The sequence below is a fragment of the Lactuca serriola genome, chromosome 2 (assembly GCF_051521515.1).
Source record: "Lactuca serriola cultivar US96UC23 chromosome 2, Lser_US96UC23_V15, whole genome shotgun sequence".
Lineage (NCBI taxonomy): Eukaryota > Viridiplantae > Streptophyta > Magnoliopsida > Asterales > Asteraceae > Lactuca > Lactuca serriola.
The window spans coordinates 198,318,443-198,343,987 of record NC_136409.1 but is presented as its reverse complement, the minus strand read 5'-3'; the positions used below and the strand labels follow the sequence as shown (position 1 = coordinate 198,343,987).

The 25,545-nt window shown below is 34.2% G+C and overlaps 1 protein-coding gene and 1 non-coding gene across 2 annotated transcripts; both read left to right on the top strand.

The window, feature by feature from the left end:
• Window positions 1-17,954: 17,954 nt before the first annotated feature.
• On the top strand, window positions 17,955-20,394 carry LOC145088046 (RAP release 2, galactose-binding-like domain protein, putative (DUF1997)). Its single transcript, XM_079026240.1, has 6 exons — window positions 17,955-18,308; window positions 18,632-18,822; window positions 18,913-18,958; window positions 19,345-19,430; window positions 19,972-20,088; window positions 20,179-20,394. Exons 1-6 carry the CDS (start codon window positions 18,047-18,049, stop codon window positions 20,248-20,250), a joined length of 774 nt encoding a protein of 257 aa, XP_078882366.1. The 5' UTR covers window positions 17,955-18,046; the 3' UTR covers window positions 20,251-20,394.
• A 3,527-nt stretch (window positions 20,395-23,921) lies between these two features.
• On the top strand, window positions 23,922-23,994 carry TRNAA-AGC (transfer RNA alanine (anticodon AGC)). The gene has a single exon. It is a non-coding gene; the product is annotated as a tRNA-Ala (tRNA).
• Window positions 23,995-25,545: the final 1,551 nt, after the last annotated feature.

The following is a 25,545-nucleotide window of genomic DNA, read 5'->3' as shown; positions in this document are numbered from 1 at the left end:
ATATCATCTTCATGTGGAAAGCTTGTTCCACGGGATTTGGGAAGACCATAGTTGTCATACTTTGACATCTACAAAACGGGAGAAAATTCAAGTTAGTTGATTGATTGAGTCCTTAATAAATCACCCAAATAAGATATTAAGGCTAGGACCCAACACAATATTCCACAACTTAGGAGAGGGATGCCGTAACCCAAATTGCAGAACATTTGAAGGTAAGTGAATGACGATTCACTAATTTTCCACCATGAAAAACGAAAAAGAGATTAGGTTTTAAATGTATTGAAAAACTCCTAGATCCTTTGAGATACATTGAACTTTTCAATGGCATGTTTAAATCTCGATATGCCCCTCGATTTGTGACTGGGATGCCGAGGATCACAAAACAGGGTGTGAATGACTATGCAAACTTACATGGTGCCCCCAATGTTACAGTCACCTATTCGATGTGCCGGTTAACCACACACGCTCCACCGAACTATGACAAACATTAAGTCACCCTTTGCTACCTTTGCTTAGAACCATTTAGTGTGTCAGTTAACCACACACGCTCCACTAACGTCTTCGCAAGGGCGCAAAGTGTAATTTCATGGAATTGCATCAATTCATTTTTGCCTAAAGTAACTAAGATTGGGAATTTTGTATAAAACATTTAGTTACTTTATACTTCATTATACTTTTAATGGAAAGGGTTTTCCCTATCCTACTCGTTCGGCTAACGACCCTCCACCAATCAAGGAAGCGGTGGGTGAGAGTGGACACCCATTAAACGGCCATTTTATAGGCCATAACCTTATACCCCCCTTATAGATCGGCTTCGTAAATGAGGCCTACTAACGGTAAGACTAGCAGTTTAAGTTATACATATATAATATTAGACTTTTAATGTTATATATAGTATAAGGGTGTATTTTACACTTTTAAAATACTAGGTGGTCTAATTTAATAAAATATACTTTTAATTTAATTAAATGTAAACCAGATCACTATGGATTTATTAACTCTCTTTTAATTATACACTTAATTAATTTAATAAAACCATAAGGGTGCAATTTGAACCTTTTCAAAACTTAGGGTTTTAGAATTTAACATTTTAAAATTAAAATTTTAATGAAAATTTAAATTCCAAAACTTGAGGGCAAGTTTTGAAACCTTTCAAAACTATTAGATCAAAATACAAATAAGGAAATTATACAATTAATTGGTGATTATCTAATTATGACCTAATTCAATTTCGTGCAAGATAATGATCAGATAATCCAAATAATTTAACATTTATCAAATAAGGTAACAATTATCTAATTAGATGACCAAAATCTTTTATTTTGACAAAGATAATCATAAGGAATCAATAAAATTTGTATTTTATTAATTTTAAACAATTATGGCAATTATCCTAAGTCAAAATAGGCAAAAATCCCGAAAATCCGCATGTCTGACAGTTAAACTCGCCGAGTTCCCATATGGACTCGCCGAGTTCAACCTACTCGACGAGTCCACATTGGGACTCGACGAGTTTGTCAGGCAGATGGCCAAAAACTCAATTTTACAGCAAGAATGAATATACTAGGCATCAATACAATAGAAACCAATCAAGGCTCTGATACCACTGATGGCTTTTAGCCATAAGAACATCTTATGTGCTCATGCAAACCCTAATGTTTGGATCTAGGTTTCTCTATTGTACATGCAATTCATCCAAGACTTTAAACCCTAGATCTAGCATATGATAATCGATATTAATATATGAACTAGGGTTTAGATCATACCTTGATTGTTATGTAGCAATAACAATCTTAAATCCTCCTTGTAATGGCTTTAGAAAGCTTAGAGTCACAAGTGTCACTCCTCTAATGGCTCACAAACACCAAGAGCAAGAGGATGAAGAATGAGAAGAGAGGAGGCACCCAAAAACATGTAGAAACCCTAAGGAAACTCTTAGCCACGTTTTTGGTGCCCTAGGGATCCTTAAATAGTGAGGCTATTAGGGTTATCTAACAAGGAAACCCTAATTTGACTGCTTAGGGTGTAAGCAACCCATGGACTCCCTCCTTAGAGGCCTTGGACGATTTCTAATGGGTTTCCCCATAGAATTCGTCCACTCCATCCTCTATGGAGTCCATTAGCCCAATATCCAACTATCACACAATTGACAATTCTAGTTCCTTTTATTTAATTAATGTCTTTTAGCCACAAAATTAATTCTTATTAATTCTTGACTAATGTTAACAATATGATTTCTCCTTTAATATATTATTCTCATGATATATTAATAAATCATAATTAATCCTCTCTCTCTCTCTCTCTCCATAATTCATCCTATCAAGTTGCTTTGGTGAAGGCAACCCAAAAGGACCATGCACCATCGGGTCAAGTACATACCAAAATAGTTATGGACTTAGACATTAATTCAAAAATGCCTTAGTATCCTAAAGGAATGGATAGTTAAGTGATAGATAGTTTTGTTGGATCAACACCATAGTAGTTGGGTGGCGGTTATGAGTTTAGACCTGTAGTTGGTCTTGCCTTATGTACGCTGGTAGGAGGTTACCTGCGGGTTATGTATGTTGAGCTGTAGCAGAGGGTATTCCATCCCGGTAGGATGATAAGGCCCTAGTATGTTGGTTATGTAGAGTGTTATGTGGTTGCCTGTTATGTGTGCATGTTTGCTAGTGTAGATTGGCATTCCAACCCGATGGTTGTGGGCAAGGAGTATTCCATCTAGGTTGGATGATTGGACTCATAGTAGTTTGGCATTCCAACTCGATGGTTGAGGGGCCTGGGGTATTCCATCCCGAGGGATGATTGGATCCATAGTAGTAGTACTTACTGTATGTATAGGAAGTGGGGCATTCCAACCCGATGGTTGTGGGCCAGGAGTATTCCATCACGGTAGGATGATTGGACTCATAGTATGTTGGCATTCCAACCCGATGGTTGAGGGTCCTGGGATATTCCATCCTGAGGGATGATTAAACCCATAGTAGTTATTGTTGTACGTATAGGTCTTTGGGCATTCCAACCTGATGGTTGTGGGCCGAGAGTATTCCATCCCGATAGGATGATAGGGCTCGTGTTATGTAGGCATTCCAACCTGATGGTTGAGGGCCGAGGGTATTCCAACCGGAAGGTTGATTGGACCCATAGTATGTTGTTCTTTCTTGTATGCTTATGTTTATGTGTGTATGGGTACTTTGGGGGAACTCAATAAGATTTTGGGCTTACAGTTGTGGTTTATTGTTTCAGGTGCTTCAGGAGATCGTAGCAAGGCAAAGGCGTGATCGTACCGCTCCTCATGTTTTATGATTTATGTGATATGGTTCTGGGGGAATACTCTGATGTTTAAACTATTTTGAAAACAAGATGTATGAACGTAATGGTTTTGAATGAAATAAAATGTTTTAAATTGGTTGAAATTTATGGTCGTTACAATTTAATTCTTGGAGCATGCAACCTAATGTATTTGTCAAATAATTACTTAATATCAATATAGGTTCTAAGCAGCAAATAACAAACATTTTTTAGTTTATAAGGCATCTTAAGTATCAAGAAATTATAACCTACAATTCCTGAAAAGATCCCTGTCCTATATACTAGCATGGATTTCTAACAATTCATATGTCAGCAGATATAACAATATGTATATTTTGGGAATCACTTTCCTTTCTGAGCTTAGCTAACTGTACGCATAATATTCTTTCCTTTTTGTATTATTCTTTTTATGAAAAGATTTATTAAATACTTAGATCCCAAGTTTGGGTCTGTAATTACACGAGTGTTCATCCAATTCACTCAAACCAGGGCTCTGGTACCAACTTGTAACGTCCCGTTTTCAACCCAAATTTTTCATTTTTATTTATTTAAAATATTCATTTACATCATAGTATTTATTACATTATGGGGAAACATGATTGTGAAAGCACGTATGTACAGTCGAACCTTTCCCTTCTTATGAACCAATGAAGATCCTGAAAAATAGTTATAAACAATTGGGTAAGCGCTGGGCTTAGTGAGTTCCCTTAATATATCATATACCACAATACACATACATGCATACAAATAATATGCGTATTTTAGAATTATAGCCTACACGTCATTTCGTCTTCAACATGGGTCTACATGTATTTACGGCCTACACGTTATTTTGCTAACACGTGTCTACTGACGATTTAACTGACGGATAGCACGCTGAACAAGTATTAACCTATAATACATTAACCTAATAATCTCAATGATGATATGGTAAAGAAAGTTAGATCTTTCACTAATCCCAATGAACATTGAGATTTCTATCAAATAAGGATCAACCAAGCTGGACAGTTGGGATGCATGATCATTTCAGCATACAACCTTTCTAAAATGCAACAACCAAGCCAACGTGACCATTCCAGACACCTCTCCCGTATGTAGATCAATCAACATTATAACTGGAATTACAGATAAATCATATATATATATATATATATATATATATATATATATATATATATATATATATATATATATATATCAATAACAACGACTATGAATATAAATATAAGTTACACTAAAAGCATATGTAACATCCCAAAAAATTCAGATAAAAATTTTCATTTTCAATTCATTACAAAACATCTAGTAATCATGTCAAACAACCAAGTGTGTATCATAGTGAAATAATATCAGAGTACAAAATCACAAAATACGGAAAACATGGGTGGATACGGTGCGATGAAGCTGGGACCTTCCCTTTTGAGCTGGAAGTACGTGAAGCATAAACTGAAAACTGTAAGCACAAAGCTTAGTGGGCTTCCCCAAAATACCTCATACCCTACACACATAACAGTCAAACATAATTGGGTCTATTTCACCCCCTTTAGTGTCTTTCAACTGGTATTGGATCTATTTCACCCCCTTCGGTATCATTCAACGAGTACTGGGTCTATTTCACCCCTTTGGTATCTTTTAACCGATATTGGGTCTATTTCACCCCTATAACAAAGCATATAATCAAATCAGTGAGAGTCACAAAGACAACAATCATATGCAGGCATAATAGCAAGTGTCACAAAGACAACTATCATTCTACAAACATAATCCATTGGGTCGACATTGGTTCCTTCAACCCACGAGTACCATGAAGGAAAACTCACCTCCGAATGGAAATCAACAAATCACCCTTAAGCTGATGAATCAAAAACTCCCTACACTAGATCGCTACAATACAACCCTAATTAGCAATTAGGTTACTAACCTAAACCGAGGGTCCAGATTCTAAATTCCAACTCTTAGGGTAAGAAGGCCGCTTATCCATCCCTTAATGGGCCTAACATAACATAGTTCAAATCCAAAATGGCCCAAAGTCCCAAAAGACACTAAAGCCCAATATGGGCCCAAATCCTAAAAATCCCATCTCAGAAAAGCTCGTGGCCCAACATGGCCCAAAACCTTAAATTCCAAGGTGGACCGAAAATGAATGCAAAAAAAATCTCCTTGGTGAGTATGCTAAGCGTACCACCAGTATACCCGACATAATCGAGAGCTACTCATGGATCGGGATTCCAGGTGTGTACGCTGAGCATACACCTTTGTGTTAGGGTGCAAAGTCACTCTTGGATGTAGTGTTTTAGGCTTTCCCCTTTGTATGTGTAAATGGGTTGAGTCTTTCCTATAAATAGGAAGCGAGTGACTCCCATTTTGTAAGTGAATCCATTTTGGAGTGTTAGACTAGAGAGAGAAACTTTGTACAAACTCATTTGTATATTCTTTCTAGATCTAATAAGAGCTTACAAAGATTTATTTACTCCTTGTGTTCTTGATTTTACATGATGATTCACTAGATCTTTCATATTCCGCACATGCCATCATAATCAAAACCACATCAATTGGTATCAGAGCGGTGTTCTTGATTTGATCAAGAATTGATCCTTGATGGATATCTTGATTTGGTGATTCTTCATGTTCTTATTGATCTTCGTGTTTAGAGAGTGTTTTGTGTTCTAGAAATCGAATTTTTCCTTGATTTGATCCATAATTCGACTTTCTCTCTCTACAATACTTGTTTGTATCACTTTCTCTTTCTAGAAAAACCATTCAAAATCACTTTCTCTCTCTAGAATTCTTCAAGTTTTTGTGATCATGGTGGGTTTGCCATATGATTCTTAGATTGTGATCGTTAAAGATGTGAAATACAAAGTAAATGAAGATCAATTTTATGGGTTGGTGTTAAGCAAATTGATTCCATGGGGTAATATGGTTTCTTATGGAGGTTTGAAGGATGATCATGGAAGCTTGGAATTTCAACCAATTTTTAAGATTGCATGGTTGAATAAAATTACCTTGTCCATATTAGTTCGTAGTAGAAACCAAAAGGAAGGAGAAGAAAGAGATTTGTTCAATAAGAAATACATTTATCAAATTGAAAACCCAAATGATCTTCGTGCTCTTAAGTTTGTTGAAATTGTTGACAATGGAGTTCAATGTGATGTTCTTGATGTTCAAGAAAAAGGAGTTCAAGTTGATTCTCATGATGAAAAAGTTTTTTGCTCGATTGGAGTTCAAACCGATGATATTTTGTATTCTTGTGATTCGTTTGAAGGAATGATTCCGTATCGGAAGCCGGTGATTCAAGAAGTTCACAAGTATCAAACTCCAAAAGATTTGATTCAAACTCACAAAGTTGATGTTGTGGAAATTCGGTTTGTTCATGAAATCAAGTCTTCAAGATGCAAAAAGATGAGAAAGAAAAAGAAGATGAAGATCAATCGCAAAAACAAGTGGGTTTATTCACACAAATGAGTTTGTACAAAGTTTATCTCTCTAGTCTAACACTCCAAAACGGATTCACTTACGTAATGGGAGTCACTCACTTCCTATTTATAGGAAAGACTCAACCCATTTACACATACAAAGGGGAAAGCCTAAAACACTACATCCAAGAGTGACTTTGCACCCTAACACTTCGTACGCCCTAGTTGGCCAAAGTTATATTTTGAGGTCTTAATTCGTTAATGCCTAACAGATCTAGCTCTTTTGTAACGTCCTAAGCAATAAAGTTGGCAACTTTACTCCTTTGCATGGCTTTATGGGAGTCAAATCATAGATCTAGCCTTCTACTTCCATTAAATGGTCTGTAACTCATGCATGGTTGTTCTGTAACCATCAAGGTGCAAGCTTTATGGATCAAGGACCTCGGAAAACATCAAAAGGAACAACTCATAACATCTAGAGTAGCATTTACTCATAAGGGTGCATCCATGGGACCAAAATATGCTAAATTCTTCCCCAAATCTAGATCTATACATAGGATGAGCAAGGCTCAGGCTTTATACCAAGAATAAGTTGGAAAGAGTGAATAATCTTTGGATGTACAAGCTCCCTCTTGTCCAATGCTTGTCTACAAGTCTTCTTCTTTTTCACTATGCACCACTCATACCAAAACACACACTCAATGGTTAATTTCTTGGGAAGCAGATTAGGGTTTCAAGGTATAGCTCAAAGAGGCAATGGAGGCTGGTAAGGTGAAGGATTTGGGGGGGGGGGGGGGGTTAATGTGTTTAAATATGAAACTTCCCAAAAATCATGACCAAAAATTTCATTTTTAATTATTAAATAAAACCATAGTTATCCAAATTATCTCATCAAAACATAAGTAATAGTATCTCGTCTCAAAACATCGGTCACATATACCAGAGTAAACATCCCAGGCTAAAACATCATGGTGTGTGCAATGCAGTCATCCCAAGCTCTTCCCTTTGCTACCGGAAGTACCTAAAACCAAAACTGAAAATTGTAAACACCAAGCTTAGTGAGTCTCCTCAAACTACCACATCCCATACACATAATCACATAATCATATATAAATAATGTTTTGGGCCCCGCCACTTCGTCGGGCCCCGCCCGACATCGGGCCCTACCCCGCATCGGACAGAGTCCGACATCGGGCCCCGCCCGACATCGAGCAAAGCTCGGTATACTAATAAACATATCAACAAATACACATAAATAAACACATAACATAAACATATAAACATTCCTCGGGCCCCGCCCCGTATCGGACCGAAATCTGAAAGCATACAAATATTCCTCGGGCATTGCCCGACATCGGAACATAATCCGGAAACATACAATATAGACACATGCAAGAATCAAGAAGACATCAAGCATACAAACATCCCTTGGGCACCACCTGACATCAAATCGAAATCCGGAAACATATAAACCTACATCGGGCACTGGTCGGCATCGGACCTTAGTCCGGAACATACTAACATAACTATACGGGCCATCATTGGTGCCTTCGACTCGTTCATACTGGAGGAAAACTCACCTCGCAAAGCTGAATGCCGAATCTCACAGTAAGAAATCTCTAGCGGCTGCTCTGACGACTCCCCAAGCTATCAGTACAAAATAACACTTAGTCAAAACCCAATAATCCTTCTTAGGGTAAAATGACCATTTTACCCTTGATCTAATCCGGACCATGACCTAGGCCCAAATCCATAACATGAAAGGCCCAATTCTAGATAGTCTTTCCAAGCCAATTAAGGGCCCACCAATGGCCCAATTTTCTAAATTGGGCCCAACTTTTCAAATGGGCCTTCCCTTAAGCCCAAACATAACTTTGGACCAAACTAGAAAAGTCCATAAAATGGCCCAACCCGAGGCCCAAATGATGAAAAACCCAAATCCAGTGAGTATGTGGGGCGTACTCTTCTGTACGCTAAGCGTACAAGTTGCATGGCTTGTATGCGGAGCGTATGGGCTTGTAAGCCCAACGTACTACCCTGTTAAGCCATAATCTCCAAAAAGGCTTAATCCCTTAATACCTTAAGCTCTAAACATAGATCTGAGTCCAATAAAGTGTCTTAACCCATGAAGTCGAGTACTTAGTGGCTTGCAAACCCCCAAATGGACCCAAACTTGAAATATGGCAACCTACTTCCATAGAAATGACTAATACTCATGCATGGCCACATTAAGACCTTCAAGATGGTAACTTTTCTGTCTTTGGGACTCAAATAGCACTAAGGGTGGCAACCCTAAGCCTAGAAACCAATTTGAAACCATAAAGTTCCATTCTTGGGGCCAAAAAGGTCCAAAACCCCCATTACAAGAGATCTAAGCATTAATGGGGCAAGTTTTTGAGCTTTTTACCTCAAATGAGTGCTAAATGATGATGATGTCTCAGATCCTTGAGCTCAAGCTACACAAGTTCTTCCTCACCAACTTCCTCTTTCTCATTCCAAGCTTCAAATTACTAAAATGGACTTCACAAGATCAAGATCACACAAAGATGAAGAAGGTTAGGTTTCAAGGGTTTCTGAATTAAGGAGGTTGATAAGGAGGTTGGGGTTTGGGACATAATGAAGTATATATATATATATATATATATATATATATATATATATATATATATATATATATATATATATATATATATATATATATATGGCCTCAACCCTAAAAACTAGGGTTTTGAGTCAGCCCGCATATGTTGTGCGTACCCCTTGGTACGTTGTGCGTACACACATCAACCCCCCGCATCCAATGCTGCCACTACACCCCGCGTACGCTAAGTTTACGCCCAACGTACGTTTTCAGTCAGCCCAAATATATAATGCCCCACTCAATAAAGGCCCAACTCAATAATCCAACATCAATCTCATAGTCCAACAATTAATTACAAAAATTGAATAATTAGCATTACCTCAAGTCATGGGTGTTATAGAATAGGGTGCAAAGCCTAAAAATTAGGGTTTTCCCCTGACTGACGTACGCCCTACGTACGCATAGGTATGCCCAACATACCAGGGGGACTCCCCGTCATATGCATGATTTGGACTACACCCGACGTACCATATGTATGCCCAACGTGCTCGGCTCCAAGTGTCCAAAAGAAGAAAATTAATTAATTAACTTTTACCTGACATATTGGGCGTTACATCGTAGCTTAACTTACAGGGATCCTAGCGAAAATCGGGATGATCGCAGGCAGGGCTTCGATACCGAGCATTTCTATTGGTTTGGCCCACTGCCTCAGAGCTTCACTAAAGTACTCCAAAACCCATAAGGTTGGAATCAAGGGGTGAGTGGTCTTCAAAGAGTTTGGAGTGAAGAGAAAGTGAGGAAAGAGTGAGAAATGAAGGAAGCCGAAGACATATATTTATAGTAAGGATGTGCATTGCGCACTATAGGTGCACGTTGCGCACTAGGGTAACATCGACCCATCTGGTGCCTGCTAGGTGTCAAAACCCCTGTGGTCCAATTGCACCTTCTAGAAGTTGCACATCATGCGCTTTATGAAAAATATGGATTTTGTAAACTTCATATTGTGACAACCCGAAATTTCTATTCTGTACAAACTATTCACTTCAATAGAAGTTATAGCAGTCACAGTTAATTTTCAGACTTTTTCGTGTAAGTTTGAGTAACTCAGGGTTTACACTTCAGGAAATATCAGGAGAGTGGGTGCACTAGGGTTTTGTGCAACACTGTTATTCCAACACTCTGTTATATGAGAAATCATTTCAGGAATAAAAAAATTTTCTGCCAAAAATATCTCAGGACTATAAATAGAATTCTGAACCAAATTCATTCATTATTTGCATTTCCAACTAGAGAAAAGCCATTTTCTCTCTCACGGATCTTCGGGTTTTTATCCCAAATCGTGAGTACACTTCTCTAGTTGTCTTATAATGCTTATTATGTGCTTAATAACTTAGATTACATATCAAATCTGTGAGATTCGGGAGTTTACCGCCCAAGAACGTTCTTGGAGAGTAAACTCCTATATGTGGCTTAAATGCTACCTAGTCTTTTCCCCATGTTAGGTAACTACCTTAGGCTTGTATATAAGTGTGTTTGAGACTAGAAAACAAATAAAACCCAAAGATTCGGGAGTTTACCGCCCAAGAACACTTGGGGAGTAAACTCCATTTTAAGGGCTAAAGGTGTCCCAAAGTCCCTCAAAGCTCCGGATCTCAAACTAGAAGCCTACATTACATGTTTAGACCACCAAATCAATTAATATTCAAGGGAGAAAGAGATTTCACGGCCCAAAAGATTCTAGGGCCGTGAACTCCAATAAATGGTGCCAAATGGTGCCATAATTCCTCCTAAAGCCTTGAACAATTGCCTAAAACCTATACCACATGAGCAAGAGACTTGAAAGCATCAAAAACACCCATACTTAAGAGTTTACGGCCGCAAACTCTAAGGGAAATGGCCTTAGGGCCGTAAACTCCTAAATGGAGTGTTTCTATGCCTTAAACCCTTCCAAGAATTTAACCACCAAGTTGGAATAATTCTAGGAATCATTTGGAACTTCAAAACACACCAAACACCCATGGTTGGGAGTTTACGGCTGTAAACTCAAGAGTTTACAACCGTAAACTCCATGTGTGATGGTATATGAGGAGTAAACTCATATATGGGGTCCTTTGGAACCCTAAACACAAGTGCCTTGTCCCACAATAGCTTAGATGCAACCCTAAGGGCTTAAAACACTTATATAAAGTGTTTATTTTGTATAGGATGTCTTAACATTATTAATTAGTGATTTGAGACTAATTGAGTGCATATATATGTGAATATATGTTCATTAGGATCGTAGTGTGTGTACAAGTCCTCATTTGACACCTAGCAATCCTATGCCGTCCAGTTCATCCGAACTACCAACAACATGTGAGTTCATACCCCTTAATCAATGTTTTAAATGATTTTAAATGTTTTAATGGGGGGGGGGAATACAAGTAGAAAACAATATGTTATTAAATCAATCTTATGTATTTTATAACTGTGTTTTCACTCAGTAGATTTCACATATTTCAAAAGGTGACACATGAAGTGGTTTTCTATCTTAAAATACCTTGATAACAAAAGTATTAGTTTTGAAATGTTTATTAAAATGACATCAAGTCATTCTTAATTATTATTCAAAACTCCTAGATATCTTGCAAAACCATTATTTTACCTTCTTGAATCAAACTATACTTATGCGCATATGTTCATATATATGTTAGAGATTATAGTTTTCACCCTTCATTTACTTTCCAATACTCTTGGGTAGCAAGAGTGCATAAACCTACGTAAACAACCAATTACCTTCCAGTTAGCTATCATAGGGATAATTAGAAGATATCAAACATTATTACTATTACAAGGAATCACACAAGAGTCAGTTCATTCATGAGTCTATACCAATACCTTACATGATACATGAGTACACTTACTTAGGATTACCTGATACATGAATATGTTTACATATACTTGCCTGTTACATGAACACACTTACATGAATACCATACAGGAAGACTATTACTTAGGTGCATTATCCTGTATTTGCTTACCTGGATACTTGTACTTAGAACTACGAGGATGATTTATTAGTATTTACTGTGTACATTATCTTTCCTACCCCAGTTCAATGGGATAATTCGGCGGGACTTACCATTCCAAATCCCACTGATTAGCACCAGTGGTCGATGAACGTCTACGGATGTCTAAGGTTGTCACTTATTTAGTAGTCAGTAACGGGACTAACCATCCCTCTGTCCAACTATTGCAACAGTGGATGAGATGTGAATCTTCGGAGGATCATTAGGTTAACGATCGATATTAGGAGATCGATGTTGGGACTAACCCTCCCTCCACCCTGCTGCCGCTACAGAGGATGAGGGGACACTCTTTGGATGTCCATAGGGTCTATCTTTCGCTTCGGCGATGTCGTGTTTGTCCTGGTAACCCAAGACAATAACACTTACATGATTATATTTTTCCTGTTTACTTTATTTTGTGATACTTTCACATAAACGAGGAGTTAGACTAAGTACTCTAGTACTAGTCAATAGAAAGGAAAAGCTATAATATTACTTACAAAACATTCGGGTCTTGGTAGAAGACTACTTAGTCATAACAAAACATTCGGGTCTTGGTAGAAGACTACTTAGTCATAACAAAACATTCGGGTCTTGGTAGAAGATTACCTAGTCATTACAAAACATTCGGGTCTTGGTAGAAGACTACTTAGTCATAACAGAACATTCGGGTCTTGGTAGAAGACTACCTAGTCATTACAAAACATTCGGGTCTTGGTAGAAGACTACTTAGCCATAACAAAACATTCGGGTCTTGGTAGAAGACTACCTAGTCATTACAAAACATTCGGGTCTTGGTAGAAGACTACTTAGTCATAACAGAACATTCGAGTCTTGGTAGAAGGCTACTTAGTCATAACAGAACATTAGGGTCTTGGTAGAAGACTATCATATCATTTTCCTATTTTACTTTATTTTGTGAGATATTCACATAAACGATGAGTTAGACTAATTACTCTTAGTACTAGTCGATAGAAAGGAAAAACTATCATTTTACTTATAGAACATTAGGGTCTTGGTAGAAGACTATCATATCATTTTCCTATTTTACTTTATTTTGTGATATATTCACATAAACGATGAGTTAGACTAAGTACTCTTAGTACTAGTCAATAGAAAGGAAAACCTATCATTTTACTTTGTCATAACAAAACATTCGGGTCTTGGTAGAAGACCACATTTCATACTTATATCAACTGTTCTATTTAAGGATTTATACGACATTCTTAACAACATTCCAAAACAGGACAATATCACATAAATACTTATGAATTCACCAGCTTTAAAGCTGATACTCGCTTTCAAAATAACTTGTATTCTCAGGTCATCAGTTAGACAGGTGCGATGACCATGTTACCGGAGAAGATGGAGCACAGACAAGACTCTCCTTATTTTGATTATTCATTTTATTGTCGTACATTATGAAAGAACACACATGTATTAAAACTTTACTTATAATGCAATGGATGATGTTGTTGCTTGTTTATTATATTACACTGTTGTGATACTGTACATGACGTCCTCCACCCCTGAACGTTTCCGCCGTTCGTGGTTTTGGGGTGTGACACATATTTTCTTCATACGAGCTCTATTTTCGATGTTATTTATATCCACACTTAGCTACTGATGAGATCTACAACTTGTTGGATTAGGTGTCTAAGCCCATAACTATAATTGGTATGTACTTGATTTGATAGTGACATGGTCCTTTTGGGTTGCCTTCACCATATCAACTGGACATAATGAGTTTTGGAGTAAGAGGTTATTTAATGGTTTATTATTATATTATAAGAATAATATATTAATTGAGAAATTATATTATTTAATTATTATTGACCAGAAATTAATTTGGAATTAATTTAGTGATCAAAAGAAACTAATTAAAAGAATGGGGACTGATTATGTAAATCAGTGATAGTTGTAGTTTTGGCTAATGGATCCTATTAATAAGGAATGGACGAAAATCTATGGGAAGCCCATAGAGTTTTCGTCCAAGGCCTGTCATTGGGGGTCTATGGATTGCTTAGGGCCTAAGCAAGGGAATTAGGGTTTCCAGTTGAAAACCCTAGTATCCTCAACTATAAAAGGAACCCTAAGGCTCATGAAATCGGCCACTTGATTCCTTAGAAGAAACCCTATCCGATTTCATACTCCTTCTCCCTCATTCTTTGCTTGAGGTGTTTGTGACTCCATTAGAGGTGTAAGGCTTGGGGCACTAGGCTTTAGAAGGTCAAGGAATTGAAATGAGGATTTCTTGTTACTACTAGCTAACAAGAAAGGTATTCATCTAAACCCTAATATGATTAGATTTCGTTTTATTGTATGTTAGATTAGGGTTTTGCTTTGGAAAATTAATTTGCATGTATAACTTGAGAAAAACCTAGATCTAAAGCAAATAGGGTTGAATGTGCATATAGGACTGTTGTAATGCTCAAAACCCATCACAAATTTTAGTTAGACTCCATCGGCTCAATCTTAATTTATTTTTAAAGTTACATTTTTATAGGCTTAGACTGTGAAAGTTCATATAAAAATCATAACTCTTTCATACAATATTCGTTCTTGATTGTCTTTATATCGACGAAATCATATTGACGAGATCTTCAACTCTCATTTTGATTGTTTTTCCTAACAATCGACCGATCTTTATTTCGGTTTCTGCATCGTACACTGCAATGCTAAAACTTCTAAATATCATAACTTTCTCTTATGAAGTCAAATTCAGACGTTCTCTCTATGCATGCTCTTGGTTTTGCAATTACTATGACTTTCGTCAAGACTATTTATCCTAAATAGTCTTCTGTCGAAGACCTATATTTACGTGACTGGTCGTTTATAATATAAGGCAAAAACGTGGTGTTATAGTGGGCTCATAACCCACAGAAGTAGATGAAATGAGATACCATATTCATCAAATACTCTAATGGCCCGGGTGCCTTTATGACTTTCACCAGCCAAGGAAGTCCCTAGTGGTGTAGTCAAGCCCTTTCTTTTAAACGACTTTGATAAGCATGAACTAGGAGCTGTGAGGATCGATTGAGGTGGATATGTATAAGTATGATGTTTCATAGATATCCGAGTTGGAAATATATATGTATATTGTTTGATAACAATTGATTTTGCAGGATTAATATATATATATATATATATATATATATATATATATATATATATGTGTGTGTGTGTGTGTGTGTGTGTGTGTGTGTATGTATTATAACATTGTGGGATTAAAATCCCTATGTAACTTACAAGGTTTTCCAACATGACCCAGTCAATTTGTATGCATCACAAGTATCAAAATTTAAGCTACTGAAACTTGATTAGGATGTTGAGTGATTAAGAGAAAGCCTACAATGGTGTTCAAGACCATTAGGTCTTTTCGTTGTAACTTATGTATCTGTATTGATTATGACATCCTTAGAGTTTTATTTAAGACTATCTTGTACTCAAAAGATTTTTGTATACTGAGATTTTCCGCAACGAGGCATCATGATTTTTAAAGTGTTTGGTTCTGAAAATAGATGATGTCACATGTACACACATGAACAGATGGTTAAAAAAACAATACATATATTTATGTGACATGAGTCATTTAAAGTGTATTTTTACATTAAAATTACCTATTATGCATGAAAATATACATTTTACATTAAAATTACTTATCTAATGAAAAGTATGGTGATATTATAAATAATAAACCTTTATACATAACATTAAAGTTTAAATATAAAAAAACTTGTATTTTAATAAAAGAAAATGGCTTTTAAATGTAAAAATGTGTATTTATAAAGTCTTAAATATAGTGACAAAAGTCCATAAGCTGTTTTTAAAACAAAATGTTTGGTTTAACTTCAGGACCGCATCTACCTTTTGCAAAACTAAGCAAGGGCTTAAGGCCCCCAAATTTAAAGCTTAATGTGTTAATATATACTAGTTGTGAGACCCGTATAGTATACGAGTTGATTAAAACAAAATGTTAAATATGAATGATTAAATGATGACTGTATTTGAATTTAAATCTGAAATAAGTGAAAATTTTGAGGAAAAAAATGCGAAAAATAAATAAATTAAATTATATATTTGGTTGTCAGACCAATGTACTAAACAGAGTAATTATAATAAAATGCTAATTACAAAGGGTTAAACTATATATTTATTTGAAATTAAAATTTTGATTTCAAATTTCAAATTTGAAATTAGTAGTGATTATGGTAGGTCTAATTTATGGAAACTAAATTTATATATATATATATATATATATATATATATATATATATATATATATATATATATATATATATATATATATATATATATATATATATAGGGTTACAAAGACAAGTTAGAGTTTGACATGGTGGTAAAAGCGTTGGTTTATAAAACTAAGAGTCTTAAGTTTGAATATGTTTGCTTACCTGAAGGGTTCCAATTTTTTTGTTTGCTTAGAGTCCTCAAATTAGTTAAGTCGCTCCTGCTTAACTTATACATGTAAAATGACAAAAAATGAGTTAGAAAACTTAATAAGTTATAAGTTGTTTTAAAAAGTTAGAAATTTGACATTTTAACATCTTTTTTTAAAAGAATTAACAAAAAATTGTTTTCAAAGTCTTTCTTATATACCCAAACATTTTTTTAACTTATTGATTTTTCAAGAAGTCAATAAATAAATAAACTATTTTTAGATGATATCTCAAATACCCCCTTAGTATAAACTGTTAAAATTGTACAAAATTGAAACTTAGAGCTTGTTGTGCCTCCGTTTCAATTTTGACAAGTCATAATTGCCACACAATCAAATGACATAATGTATTTATGTCATATCATTTAAGAATAATACATTTAAAACTAACACGTAAGTATATTTTCAGTAAATGATTAAGTTGACCGGTTAAGTGATCGACATTATAAAAATTTAAAAATGTAAGGACTAAATTGAACAGAAAAATAAGACAGTGTCAAAATAATATTTTTATAAAAACATAATATTTCTTGTAAAATTTACCCTAAATAAAACAGAAATTATAAAACCTTTGTAAAAAATTTATAAATAAGTATTTTCTTGAGTAAATTACACGAATGGTCCCTATGGTTTGGTGTAATTTGCACGTTTGGTTCATATATTTTTTTTTTAATTTGGAAGGCCCATAATATTTATTTTTGTTGCATTTGGTCTTTGTTTTACCTAAAAGACTATTTTGCGCTTGATTTTTTTAATTTATTTAAATAAAAACACCACAACCTCATGTTCATCTCACATTACCTTACCTACCCACCTTATTTAAATATATTAAAAATTCAAGAGCAAAATAATCTTTTTAGATAAAACAGGGACCAAACACGCAACAAAAACGAACGATATAAACATTCCAAATGAAAAAAATATGTTAAAGAACAAATATACAAATTACCTCACAACCATAATTTTATTTTATTTTCTTTGACATATTCTTCGTAGGTTGTCGGTTTTGTAGCTAAAGGCGCGCCATTTAGCACTCGGGCATGTTAGTAGGTTTATGTATATTTAAGCTAACATGAGCCCAAGATAGAACCTCGCACCCGTGGGCTAATTCTATACCACATGATCGGTACCCGTACCATACACATCCCCTGTTCAATCAGTTATCTCATTTCCCTCTAACCTGTGAGATAACACAAATCAAATAAGCAATATTTTTTTTTATCTTCTTTCTACAATGGCATTGAACTCTAGTTCTTATTATTCGTCACGTTCTTGTTCAATTTCAACTCAATTCAGAAAAAACCCTGCTAATCCTCATTCAGTCAGTCCCCGTAGTGCCTATTTTGGGTTAACATCATCTTCATCGTCATTGAATTCAGATGATACGGCGAAGCCCTCACTTTCCGTTTCAGCTGATTCTTCTTCTGCACCAAAAGCTCGATTCGTTGCTCGTCGAACCGAATCCGTTTCAGTTCGACCACTCGAACGCCCTCTACGTAATGTTTCATCTTCTGCTCGTTTTTTTTATATGATTCACATGCTTTTCGTTTGTTTTCTTCTGATTGATTCCGAAATCATGCTTTCAATTCAATTGCATAAAACGTGTTCATGTATGTTGTGAGCTTGTAATGTTCTCATTATGTGAGTGCTGTTTTTAGTTGTTCGAATTTGACAAATAGATTACATGAAACAACTAGTTATTGATTAGAATTAATCAACTGATTTAATTGTAGTAGCTAAAGTGGGAAAATTTACAATTTTTTGGGGGTGTACACTTATGACTTATCCGTTTTGGTTTCATTTATGTTGTGAATGACAGTGGAATATATGAGCCTTCCTGCAAGCCAATACTCTGTTCTGGATGCTCAAAGAATCGAAAGGATAGATGACAAGACTTTCAGGTGTTATGTGTACAAATTCAAGTTCTTTGCTTTTGAGGTTTGCCCTGTTTTGTTAGTTCGAGTTGAAGAACAACCTAATGGCTGTTCTATTAACCTCTTGTCCTGTAAGGTATTTTAAGTCTCCGAATTCTCCTCTTCATCTTACTGCCATTTATGGTGTTGTGGCATGAATAATTATTGCATTTTTAACTTACTGCAGCTTGAGGGGTCACCGATCGTGGTTGCACAAAATAATAAATTTGAAGGTGATCAATTATTTAGCCTCTTATCTTCTTACTTGCTTTTATCAATAGGTTGAGTTGGGAACATGCTGTTGATTTATGAGATCAGATGAAATTCCATTATGAACTCAAATATTGATAAGAATTCATTAATTTGAGATAAATATGACTGCTGCGTATGGCTTTATCTCCATCTGCTTTCCTTCTTCTCGCTCACGAATTCCATTCCTGACATCCAAACACGTGACAAATTCCAATCCCTTTCTTTGAACCAAACGCCATGGATCTAAAAGTAAACACTGAAGCTCATATAGCATGGGAGAATTTTGAGGCTATTAATTTTGTTCTAAGTTATATCACATAATGCTTTTTCAGGAGTCCATTGACACTGGTTTCGTATGGGCATGCAGCTTCTATGGTGAATCAAATATCATGTGATACGAACAACCAGAGCAATTCATCCTTGCAAAAACTCACATCCGACACTGTTATCGAGGTGATTATTTAAATATAGAGTAAATTACACAAATGGTCCCTATGGTTTGGGGTAATTTGCGTGTTTGGTCCCTAACTTATATTTTTAACTCGGAAGGTCCCTACTCTTTACTTTTGTTACACGCTAGGTACCTATAGTTTGTTTTTGTTACGCGTTTGGTCCCTGTCTTACCTAAAAAGACAATTATTTAAATAGGAAAAATTAGCGGAGTAGGTAAGGTAAGGTGAGGGGGTGGGGTTGGGGGTGTGTTCATTTAAATAAATTAAAATATCAAAGGTAAAATAGTCTTTTTAGTTAAGACAGGGACCAAGCACATAACAAAAACAAACAGTAGAGATCTTCGGAGTTAAAAAAAATAAGTTAGGGACCAAACGCGTAAATTACACTAAACCATAGGGACCATTTGCGTAATTTACTCTTAAATATATCTATCTTACTTAGTTACTTTTGGGCTCAACTCTTCAAACTTCAAAATTGATATCGGCTTCTTTAAGTTTTCTAGAATCTTAAAACTAGTTCAATGTTGCAACTATTATTTCAGGTTAGCATTGAGATTCCATTCCCTTTTCAAGCAATTCCAATTGGAACTATTGAATCAAGTGGCACTCAAGTTCTTGAGCAGATACTCAAGATTATGCTTCCTCGCTTCATGGCACAGGCATGTCTTTTTTTCTCACATTAAGTGTTGTATGGATAAATGATGTATTAAGAAAATAAATGAGAAAAATTAAAAAGTGTGTATGTGCAGTTGGTGAAAGATTATAAAGCATGGGCTTCTGGTGACACCTCCAGACAGCCTCTTGGAAATGGTGGGATCTGATACGGAGATCACATTTTATCTAGGACTGTACGGATTTGATTGTTTTATCGTTTAAGAACTTCAACATGTTTAGTGATATCAAAACTCTTAATTCTTTTAGCATTTTTATTGAACTTAATGATGGATTTGTTATTGTTGTTTTAATTGTATTAACTTTGTTTAAAAGTTATGATCCGTATTCGGTAAGCGTATTACTCGTCACAATATTAAACTTTTCATTTAAAACGAGTGATTACACATTACTATAGCATCGCTAATGAGAATTTATTTTACTTGATATTATAATATACTACGTGACACATGTCATCATTTAACTTAGTAGGAAGATTTGTAGGAACAAAAATAGAAGATATTTAATTTTTCTTTGTTTTATAACTTATTATTAATTGACATAACCATTGAAAAGTCATGAGATTGAACCTTTTTTTTTCTATTAACCACTTTAGGTGCTTATTTTGCATTTGTGTTTTGTACATTAAACACACTCCATTCTATAGCATTTCATTTTAGACCTGAAATTATATTTAAAATCAAATATTTATTATTTCTTCACTAAATAAGTTATTCTATCGAATATTCATTAATATGTCATTTATAAAATTCATATTCCATAGAGATTATGCGATTATATAATGTGTTCAACGTTTATTATATTTATATATTAGGTTATAACTTGTGGGAACCACGGTTATAAAATTAAACGAATATTAATAGTTAAAAATCATAATAATTAATCAATTATTCTAAAATTTTATAAATTTAAAAAGTTACATGATTTTAATCATGTGAATTTATAATGGTCGAATAAAATGTTTAGGATAGATGAGACATTCTTTATGTCATGTGTAAAAAAATGAAAAAATTAATGATTTTATACAATTTTTGTAACTTTCTTTTACATGACAGTGACCTAGTTTCTTTTACATGATAGTCGCCTAGTTTCTATGGACCTCATGACTCTATTTAGAAGTTCGAAATATGTAGTTCTATGATTTAATGATACGGTAAATACTTTTTTTTTTTTTTTTTTTTTTTTTTAAGATTTATCCGTCACAATTGAAATTATATATTTATTTATTTTTATTTTTTTTTTTATCTATCGGGACTTTTGTTTATCGGAGAATACTTGCAATTTTGGGTAATAGTTTGACTTTTCTAATAATTACAATATACTTTTTGATAAAAATATGTTTTAGTGTACAAATTGAGCAGTCAATTTGAACACATGCCCGTTCCAGAGGATGGGTGATAGGGACGACTGTCCAGGACCCATTTTTCAAAACGGCTCAAATTTTTTATGAAAATTGTTATATTTAGAAGATAATATAAGTAATTTTCTTTCAATTATTGAGTTATTATAAAAATTTGATATCATTTATGTATTTTAAAGGCCCAAATTTTTCTCTCGTCCTAAGCTCAAAATATGTTTGGAACGGTCCTGTTTGAACATTGAAATATCCTAAACTTTCTTAACAAATTTTATATTAATAAGTTATTTCTTTTGTTTTGATATACAAATAATGTTTGATCTCATGTAATAAGTAATTTAATACCTTTAATTGCAGGTATTGGTTATAAACGGATATACAAAGGTAAAATATACATATATACTTTAAGTATTTCATATTAATGGAAAACAAATTTTATATTAATGGTTGATATTTAATGTCTTAATTGCAGAGATTAGATAAAGAATATTGAAATTTGAAATAATGATGCTATGTGACTAAGTAGGTTTAATATGATGTCATGTGCCAATAAAAACTATTATTTTATCATAATAGGGATGTAAATGTACTATAATATATTTAATTATTTCAATATATATATATACTAGCCGTCTACCCGTGCAAAGCGGCGGGCGGCGAATAATTTGATCTCTTTAGAGTTAAAACCATTTTTCGTTCACTTCGAAAAATGAATATTAAATGACACCTATTTTTCAAGAGCATTACCATACCATATTAAGGAGGTGTTTGACTAAGCTTTTTTAAAACAACTTATTAGGTTCCACATCACTATAAGTTAAAAAAGTGTTTGGATTAAAATAACTTATTCCGGTGGGGAACCTCTAATACGTCATTTTTTCATAAGTTACCCTACACTTAGTCATTAACTTGTAAGCTAATAAATTAATAAGCAATAAACTTTTTTGCCAAACACCCCCTAAATGGTTATTACTTCCATTTATACATACCCAAACCACTTGTACTGTTTATCGTCCTCTTTTTTTTTTTCCTTAATTCCTTTATTAATTTAATGTCATACTAAGTAAAATGCTAAAATATATAAATAATAGTTTATAAAAATAAACCTTTAGAATATCAGGTGTTGTGATTCAAAAATCGAAAAATAGGCCTTTGAGAAGGCCAAAATACTCAGGTGTCAACTTGTTCATTGTGATTTTAAACCAAATTTGGTCACAAATTAAAACATTTTCAACGATGGTATGTAATTCAAGGATTCATATTGATTTAGGTTCTCGAAACCTTAAAATATTGAACAAAATCTATATAGAACCTTATAATAAGGACAATAATCACCGTAATCAGGAAGTCCATGTGATGAAACTTGACATTATAAGGACCAATGATGAAAAAGGTTTCATTTTTAGACTAAACAAGATGAAAAATATACAAACTACCTTAATCATGTCAAATCTTGTGTTTAACTGTTCTTTATTGCAAAAGTAAGATGCCAAAATATACAAACTAATGATAATACAATGCTCTAACTGGCCCTCTTGGTTGAGTTCTTTGAACCTGCAAAGCCAACACATTAAAGAAACATAGTAAAAACCTTTTTAGGAACAAACCTGATATAATAAAGCCTTCACCCAATATATTTATAAGATAAAAATACAAAAAGTTAAAAATGATGAAATCAAGTACAAGTAAGGATTAAAATAAAAACTTGTTAAGAAAGAGGCATCTGCAGGAGGGATATATGAATCAACATATATTTTCTGATGGTTTCAAATTTTGAATTATCCGAAATTTAGGGAAGGAGATAGAATTTGTTGAGAAATATAAGGTTTCAAAACACAAGTTAAAATTTAATATTATTTTATTGATGACTACTTGTACTATTAGCTTAATGATTTGAACGTCTTAAAAAAATAATATTATTATATTCAATCTATTTTTAAAAATAGTGAGATTTCTTTTATATATATATATATATATATATATATATATATATATATATATATATATATATATATATATTATTGAAATATGATGTACGTTTAAAAACGATAAATCAAGTTAAGGACTCTATAAAATATTTTAGAAAGATTGTGATAAATCTTTTAAGCTACTTTTATCTAGTTAATTATTTGTTAATTTAAACTTGGCTATTAGTTTGAGCCTACTATAATAATCATTGAAGTTTTTATATAATTTAACTAGTACATTTATTACTATATTTTTCTGTTATTTGTAAGAACGTTTACTTTCACATGATTATAATATTATTTTTAGTTTCCTATGGTTATAAACCTGTAGTTTTTATAAAACTTATAATTTAAATATAAGGAAAAAAAATCTATTTTTCATTAACATGTACGATTTTGGTATTCAACAAGCTTAAGAAGAAAAGGGTCAGCAAAACAAAACTTCGAACAATGAGGATTCTATTTGTAAGTTAAATAAAGGAAAATAGTGTAACTTGGGGATGTAGCTCAGATGGTAGAGCGCTCGCTTAGCATGCGAGAGGTACGGGGATCGATACCCCGCATCTCCAAAATTTCAATCTTTTAGTTGCTTTAAGACCCCTCATTTCAATTTGTATATCATGTACTCTCATCTTTTGATAGTTTAAACTTTAAAGTTTTCCTATCCTGATAAAAAGTTTTTATTTTTTATTTTTTAACTTTTATTTCTTAATCCTTCAGTCATTACGTACACATAAATACCATATGTACTTGTTTTTCGTTAGAGTAGATATATTTATTTTTTATATTAGCAAGATAAACCTAGCTACCAACCCCCCACCCACAAGGAGAGAAAAGAACTCTTATCATATTTATGGTTAATTGCACCTAGACCCCTATTTTAAAATGTGTTATTCCGTTAGTATTGTAAAAGCCCCGTAGATTTGGTTATCATCCTTGAATCCCTCAAAATCTAAGATATGTTTATTTTATATTATGAACATGAAATATCTAGTGAGAAAAAAGTCGATATACATTGAACTTGTAAATATATTCGATGCAAATTCAGATGATGAACTTAAGAATCTGTATTACGATTTGTATTTCTCACGAACAAGTATGGATATAAAGTATAATTAATCTTTCTACTCTAATGAAAAACGAGAGATATTATCATTTATTATGGCTAACTGGTCTAGATCGCTTGATATAGTATATGTCTTTTGTTGATAGTTATACTAGATTTTAGTACTTCTAAGTTCTAACAAGAATAATTATTATTATAAATTTTCTAAAAAAAACCAGTAAATAAGAAGGTGAAAGATTCATCCCTATTCCAATATCACGCCCTAATTAATTCGATCACCGGATATTATTTTAAGAGCTCGTTTGAATTATAGAAATTATAGAAAATTCTGGAATTGTCACTATTCAAACTAAATCATATATAGTTCAATACATATCGACAGAAGGCAAGCGGACAAAAAGTTGCGTCGCTGACCCTTTTTGGATGACAAAACTAATTCTTTTGAAAACAACATTTATGGATCTACGAGATATAACATTAAAATGCATGGTCCGTTGGACTCTGTTGAGGAGCTTCATCGCCTCTGGTGCGAGAAAACCAAATGTATCAAATACAAAAGGTACAAACACATGTTGATTTTCTATACATGCATTCTCGTGCTTTGCTACTTTACACACAACGACTTTCAAAGCGGCATGTCTTGTTGTGAAACCTCTGCTCCTCAACCCGATGAGAGGAGAGACCCCAGTAAGACCCACACAAGCATGTTTCCCTCCGACCCATCCAAAGACCAAAATGTCAGCCGTCCAGAGTGTGGATCTTTCATCCTGCGGGTCCGTCAAAAAGTTCACTCGCACTTCTTTCTTCACAGAAATACCAGCACACTGACAAGCATCAAAGAGAACATCCTTAACCATATCATGTCGGTACTTGAAACTAGGGATCTCTCTAAAATGAACCGTATGTTCCCCAAAAGTGTCTAAACATGCCTTGCGGAAAACTAGGCATATCTCGTCAATTGGGAATAGAGGAATCATGAGGCGGTAAAGAATGATAGTTCGGTACTCCACAGGAGACATATGTCGGTTGAGGCCATCAATAGGGATAGTTAGCA